Source organism: Lycium ferocissimum, chromosome 8, assembly GCF_029784015.1.
Source record: "Lycium ferocissimum isolate CSIRO_LF1 chromosome 8, AGI_CSIRO_Lferr_CH_V1, whole genome shotgun sequence".
Taxonomy (NCBI): Eukaryota; Viridiplantae; Streptophyta; class Magnoliopsida; order Solanales; family Solanaceae; genus Lycium; species Lycium ferocissimum.
Window position 1 is genome coordinate 41,439,585 of NC_081349.1, and position 6,726 is coordinate 41,446,310.

General features: G+C 34.2%; 1 protein-coding gene across 1 annotated transcript; it reads right to left on the minus strand.

Annotated features, from left to right (window-relative positions):
* Positions 1 to 2,903: 2,903 nt before the first annotated feature.
* On the minus strand, positions 2,904 to 6,171 carry LOC132068490 (cyclin-D4-1-like). The gene is made up of 6 exons (XM_059462094.1): positions 5,605 to 6,171; positions 4,897 to 4,983; positions 4,687 to 4,785; positions 4,262 to 4,463; positions 4,041 to 4,165; positions 2,904 to 3,722 (listed from the first exon to the last, which is right to left on the minus strand). Exons 1-6 carry the CDS (start codon positions 5,890 to 5,892, stop codon positions 3,513 to 3,515), a joined length of 1,011 nt encoding a protein of 336 aa, XP_059318077.1. The 5' UTR covers positions 5,893 to 6,171; the 3' UTR covers positions 2,904 to 3,512.
* Between the last annotated feature and the right edge of the window lie 555 nt (positions 6,172 to 6,726).

The following is a 6,726-nucleotide window of genomic DNA, read 5'->3' on the forward strand; positions in this document are numbered from 1 at the left end:
AAGAAAAATAATTGACAGAAACGAACAATCCCAACTCGGTACACAAAGTATACACATTTATGCAAAACTCGGGAAAGGGCCCTCTAGCCAAGCTGTTTTCTTGCCGCCTTGAGGATGGGAAACAACTTTCTCAGATGGAAGTATTAATAGCTAAATTCACGGTTCAATTTCATAACCTAATGACACAAAGGCAATTTTTACCATTTCTCCAAAGCTTCATTTTCTCAAGTTTAATTAATATGGACATTATTGGTAAAATATTAAAATTAACCACAACGTGTGATAAGTTCATAAGAGGAATCAGAACAATCCCAACTTGGTACACGAAGTACAAAATTCGAGAAAGGGCCCATGATGTGAGACGACCCTCTCAAACGGAGTACTAATAGCTAGATTCACTATTCAAATCCATAACCTAATGATCACACCAAACAATTTTTACCGTTTGTTCCAAAGCTCCGTTTGGTCAAGTTTAATTAATATGGACAATATTAGTAAAATACTAACATTGGGCACCACATATGATAAGTCCATAAGCGAAATCATTCACAGAAATGAACGGGTACACAAAGTATGCACATTTATACACATTCGAGAAAGGGCCTCACCTCAAGAGGACGGAAGATAACTTTCTCAGGCGGAAGTAATAATAGCTAAATTCATGGTGTAAATTCATAACCTAATGATCAAACGAAGACAATTTTTACCGCTTCCTCTAAAGCCCATTTTATCAAGTTTAATTAATGTGGACAATATTAGTAAAATATTTTCATTGAGCACCACTGTGATAAGTGCATAAGAGAAATCATTCATAGAAATAAACAATCCCGATTCAGTATATGAAGTATGCGCATTTATGCAAAATTCGAGAAAGGGCCTCACCTCAAGAGGATGTGAGACAACTTTCTCAGACGAACTTAATAATAGCTAAATTCATGGCTCAAATCCATAACCTAATGATCACACGAAGCCAAGTTTTACAGCTTGCTCTAAAGCTCCATTTCGTCAAGTTTAATTAATATGGACTATTAAATTTGAGCACCACGTGAGATATGTCCACAGGAGAAATCATTCACAGAAATGAACAATCCAAGCACATAATGCCACACTGACACTTGCCCATGACACCAATTTTCATTGCATTCCCAAGGTTTCTTTTATGCTTCAAAAATGACTTCTTTATAAACTCGTCAGAATTCAAATGTGCAATCCAAGATTTTGACCGGTCACACTTACACTCACTCTTACATTTCTTGTTTTCCAACAATATATATTTTAACATTTGTTAATTATTCATTTTTCCATATCTTAATCACACATTATATTTAAATTCGAAGGAAAATCCGTCGCAGGTAAATCATTGCCTCTCAAGTCCCTTGACTGATTTTACCAGGCCAACGATTGACAATAACTCACCCCGAATACAATTTTCATCGTACTACTTCTCTTCTTTTGTCTAAAAATGATATTATAACTCCAAAATTGATTTGGCCATCCCTTTCATTACTCCACTATATTTAGTAAAATTTGCAATTAATTATTTTTCAATCTTTACAATTGAAAATTAGTTAATATTATGAAGTTTCAAATTTTATAGGTGAAATTTCAGGACTATTATCATGAAATTCCATCTGTGGAATTTAAAATTTTTATGACTATAGCCATTTTTCAAGGACAGCCAGGAAATAGCCAATGAAAATTATTTTATATCTTGCTCAAATTATCCAAACTTGGGGCGGGGCTAAAGTGAGTTGAACTCACAAAGATTCACAAAATTTTTTGGTCAAGATAGTATTTCTAAGCTGGGAGATTTCAGGTAAAAAATTTAGTATTTTTATCTATTCACAACTTCTGGATGGTATGTCTTTTATATTCCCTCAAAGTGTATTGAAAGTGGTGGACAGGAAATGCATAGAGTACTTATGAGGTGGCTCTGAGATTAAGAAGACAAAGTATATTTTCCTTTTGGAGGGTTGAACATAATGTATAGCACTTGGAATATGACATCAGTGGGCAAGTTACTGTGGCAGTTAATAGTCAATAAGTTTTCACCGTAGGTGAAGTGGGTGTATTGTGTCTATATGGAATCAGGTGAGGATATTTGGAGTCATACAACCCTTTTGGACAGTAGCTGGTATTGGAGGAAGATTCAGTCTCTGAAGAGCAAAATATAAAGCTAGTATATACAGGAAAGATATAGGTTGACCTCGAGGGTTGAGTACTCTATAGCCAGGAGCTATATTGATCTTAGAGGAGACCAATGAAGACTAGCCATTGCTGAATTAATTTGGAGTGTTGTGGCCTAAGCGCATGTTCATTCTGTGGTTAGCTGTCCAGAACAGGTTGCTTACTAAAAAGAGACTGCTCAAGATGAACCTTCCTGTGGATGCTATGAACTGTTGCTTATGTGACTCCCATGTTTTTAAGACTGCTACTCATCTGTTTAGTGTTTGTCCTTGGTTTCAATGAAGTTAGGAGAGAGGTGGAACAGTGAACTGGTTTGATAGTAAGGATTGGTGAGCTGAGACAGTCCTGCCGAGCATTAAGAGGAATAAGTTGAAGCAATTTCAATTGTACAGTCAGCTGAGATAGTTACACATGTAAAGAGGGAGATTTTGGATAAATTAGAGATACTTAGTTCATCTAAAAGAGCTTACAGATGTAGAGTTTTTGCAAAAGCTGAAAGTGTAATTAGATTTCTTTAATTTGTTGGGAGCTAGTCTGCACAACACTCATCCTAGAAGGTGGCATGTCGAATTATGAGCTCTTAAGGTTATGTTTTTGCTTGTTAATGATAATGTTTACAGTGTTTCAAAAAAAGTCATGTAATTCTGATAAAAGTGTCATTAAGATAGTATTTGACTTTAATAAAGATGGACTTTGAACACCATTAGGTAAATATTCAACATTAAAAATTTGTGATCTTGATCATGTCATGTCATTCTAATACAGGAGTTGGTATAAGACATTGCCACCATTATAGACATAAAATTAATTCAAGTACAAAATGTCTTCTTGAAATAGAATCAGGATTTGTCTTCTCCTTAACACCTACTCAGAGTACTTATCCCAAGAAAAGTTAGGTATATGGAGTACCATGAAGAAGTATTATTTTCTCTATAAATAGAACTAATAAATCAATATTATCATCTACTTAGCCTCCACTTCCTTTTATTCTCTTTTTTTGCCCTTTCTTACTGTTTTTCACTGTATATGTCTTAATTTGAAACTACAAAAGTAACCCATAAAAGATAAATAAGAAAACAAGTATTTAATAGATGGCCCTTTTCAAAATTCCATCTTACCCCTCACAACCTCCTATTACTATGGTTGTTGACAACTCAAAATGTTATTAACAGCTGGTGACAATCCTTTTCATGCTAAAAGCATGGAACCCCCCTCCCCCACACCCTTACCTCCACAGCAAATCTTCCATTTGGCCAAAATTGATTGGATTTGGAGGTGTGGTAATTTTAAAAAAGGGGCAAAATTCCAAGATTCACTAACTTTTCTCAAGTACCCTCCTCTAAAGATGTGTCAAGTTTTCTCCTTTTAGTATCTGGTGGACATGATGCAACTGTGCTCTCATCACTTTTGTAGCTCAAGCATGCAGCTTCTAACACTCCATTGGGACTTTGAGGTGATGGAACTGAGGCAGTGGTAATAGTAGTAGTAGCAGTGGTCAAATCTTGAATCAGTTCAAGACACTTCATCACTCTGCCCTGCAAAATTCCAATTTTTTTTAAAAAAGAAGGGAACCCCGCAGAAGTTAAATCAATAAACAGAGTTGTTGTAAATTATTGCCTCAAGAATCTAGAACAAAAGAAAAATCTACCTCTATGTAATAGTAGTCATCCTCTGTAACAACATTTCAGTATAACGGTCAAATCTTTTATGGAACAGATTTTTCATGTTATGTTAGAATATTATATGTTATTTATAACAGTATTTCTCTATATCGACCTAACAAATATTGGGACAAACAACTTTGTTATAGATAGGTATGACTGTATTTCAGTGGGGCACCCCACAAAATTTACCTTTTGTACATGTATGAAGAAACAGGGCATTGCCTTGTCAATATCTTTTGCTTGCATTTCCTCTGAAACAGATATTGCCACTGCTGCTGCAATTTCAGAAGACCTGAATTCCAAGAAATCAATGCCTGCATTCAATTTCCCAACCAAAAGCACTTGTCAAACACTAGTAGAATTTAGGACCATATAGTACAATAAAAAGCAATTAGAGTGAGGTTAAGAACCTCTAATGGAGCTTAATATCAATTGCACTGATTTAGAAATCAAAGGCCTTGATGGGATTTGATCACCATTCATCTTTCTTACAAAATAATCTATGAATGTGCAAGGTGTATAAGCTTGCATTCTCCAATTCAATGTGCTTAGTACCAAAAGTTCCATTCTTTGTATAACTTTGCCTTCAAACATAAATTTGGGATCCCCCACCTGTTCCACAAACTCAAGATTTACTACATAATCTAGTTCAAGAAAATATAAACTGTTAACATGACAAACATTTAAAGAACTATGTGGACTCTCCAAGAATGTTGTCGCATTAGTGTCAGATCCTCAAAAAAAGCACTACTTTTGGAGGATCCGACATGCACATGTCAACATTCTTGAAGGGCCCGAGCAACATAGATAAAGATTGAACAAAAATCTTCATTACCTGCAAATCAACAGTCGAAGGAACATTAATCTCCTCCATTTTGGCTGCAAGTGATAGACATGCCACAGCTAACAATTGGACTGCCCATGTTTTACTTCTCTATATATCCAAGAAATTAAAATTAGCAGAATGCAGACTATCAGTTAGCATTCAAACTTCAAACTCTGTGAGCAAAATGCTGACAAAAACTGAACAAAATGGTGAACTTACAGGCACTTCATATAGAGACAGAAACCGATCCAGGTAATTTATCGATAAACAAAAACTCAGCTCTCCAAATCCATAGTGCATATGAGCCTGCAAGGCACAAGACACAAAACCCAAATCAGCATATCAGTATAGCAGAATTCTCATGTGCATTTCCTACTAAAACAAATTAGGACATCATATAAATAGTGAACATACACAAAGAGATCACATTTAATCTTGAAGTGCTAAAAAAATCGATCTATCATCGATTATATCGTCCAATATTCAAAGTATCGATCATCGATTATATCGTGGACGATATAATCGATGATCGATCAAATTTTTTATCACTTAAAGATTAAATGTGATCTCCAATTCAAAGTACTTTCCAAAGCAGAATCAAGGAAATCTACTAACACCATGAAAAATACATCAAAGATGGAAAACTCCATTTTAAGGCAGAAAAAAAAAAACTGAAACTCAATGAGAAAATCAGCATTTTCCAAAATAGCAAAAGAATTAGAACAAATCAATGCAAACAGGAGTTGTTAAAAATTATTAATAGAAGTAACAGTAAATATTCTTCCTACAACCTTAATGAGCAATCATAATATTAACAAAAGCAATCAACATACTCAATGAAACAATTCAATGTTGTAAAGGGAAACCAAATAAATGATTATATGATTCAATTGATTTAAGAGTTTATTAAAGACCAATTAAAAACACCTTCCAAATCCAATCAAGAGCCTCTCTTCTCACACTCAAATCCAACTCTCCACTTCTCAATCTCATCAAATAATCATCTTTAGGCAATAATTCAATTTCCCTTTGAACCATAAAACCAAAACTCTCTTCACTTAAACTTGGCATATCAATCAATGGCTCTGATCTACCATTGTTGGTAAAGCTCAAATCTTTACTGTTAATTTCATTGTTCTGTTGACTTATAGTCAAAGAATCAAGATCATCAAAACAAATACTTTCTGTTTCTGTACATAAAAGGTTATCAGCCATTAAAGCAAAAAATCAAGAACCTCAATAAACTATATAAAACCTTTATCAAAATCTCATTTTTACAAGATTTAGGCCAATTTCAATTAGAGTTTCCAAGGGATTTTTTTTTTTTTTTTTTTTTTTTTTTTTAGAATTTTTGGGTGTTTAGCATTTTGATTGGTGGAAGAAAGATAGAAGGGAGAAAAGTGAAGTGGGGTTGGAGACTGTTAGAGAAAATGAGGTTTATGTAGGAAATAAATAATTTGTGTTTAGGGTAAAGGAGAGATTTAGGGGGAGAGAAGACAATGGATGACTGGATTCTAAGTAGTATTGTAACTACACAATAAGGAAAAAAAGAAAGCCAAGAAAAAGCCCAAGAAATAAAAAATAAAAATAACCACAGGTTTCTCCGCTTTTTATATTTATTTTGGGGTTTGATTAATTATATTTGCGCTCACTTTAGAGTGTAATGAATTTGAACGTTTACTTCTTTAATTTTGAAACCCCAAAAAACAAAAACAAAAACACAACGGGGTTCTCGCACTTAGATACTTGTTGTGGAGTCTTGACTAATTAGATTCGTGCCAACTTTAGAGTGGAGTGAATTTGAACATTTATTTCTATACTTTTGAAATCAAAACAAAAATACATAACGGGTTTCTTGTGCTTAGATACTTGTTTTGCAGTCCAACTAATCCACATTCGTGCCTATTTTGGAATGGAGTAAATTATGAAAATAACCTAAAAGGGCAAACACACAACGGGTTTCTCCCTCTTAGAGTTTTGGAGTTGGAATAATTCAGATTCGCGCCCACTTTGGAATGGAGTGAATTTAAACATTTAATTCTTTAATTT

Coding starts and splice junctions, on each gene's coding strand:
- LOC132068490 (XM_059462094.1), bottom strand. CDS start 5,892: ATGGCTGATAACCTTTTATGTACAGAAACAGAAAGTATTTGTTTTGAT. Junction 4,984..5,604: donor CTCTTGATTGGATTTGGAAG/GTGTTTTTAATT, acceptor TGTGCCTTGCAG/GCTCATATGCACTATGGATT. Junction 4,464..4,686: donor CTTCGACTGTTGATTTGCAG/GTAATGAAGATT, acceptor TTTGTGGAACAG/GTGGGGGATCCCAAATTTAT.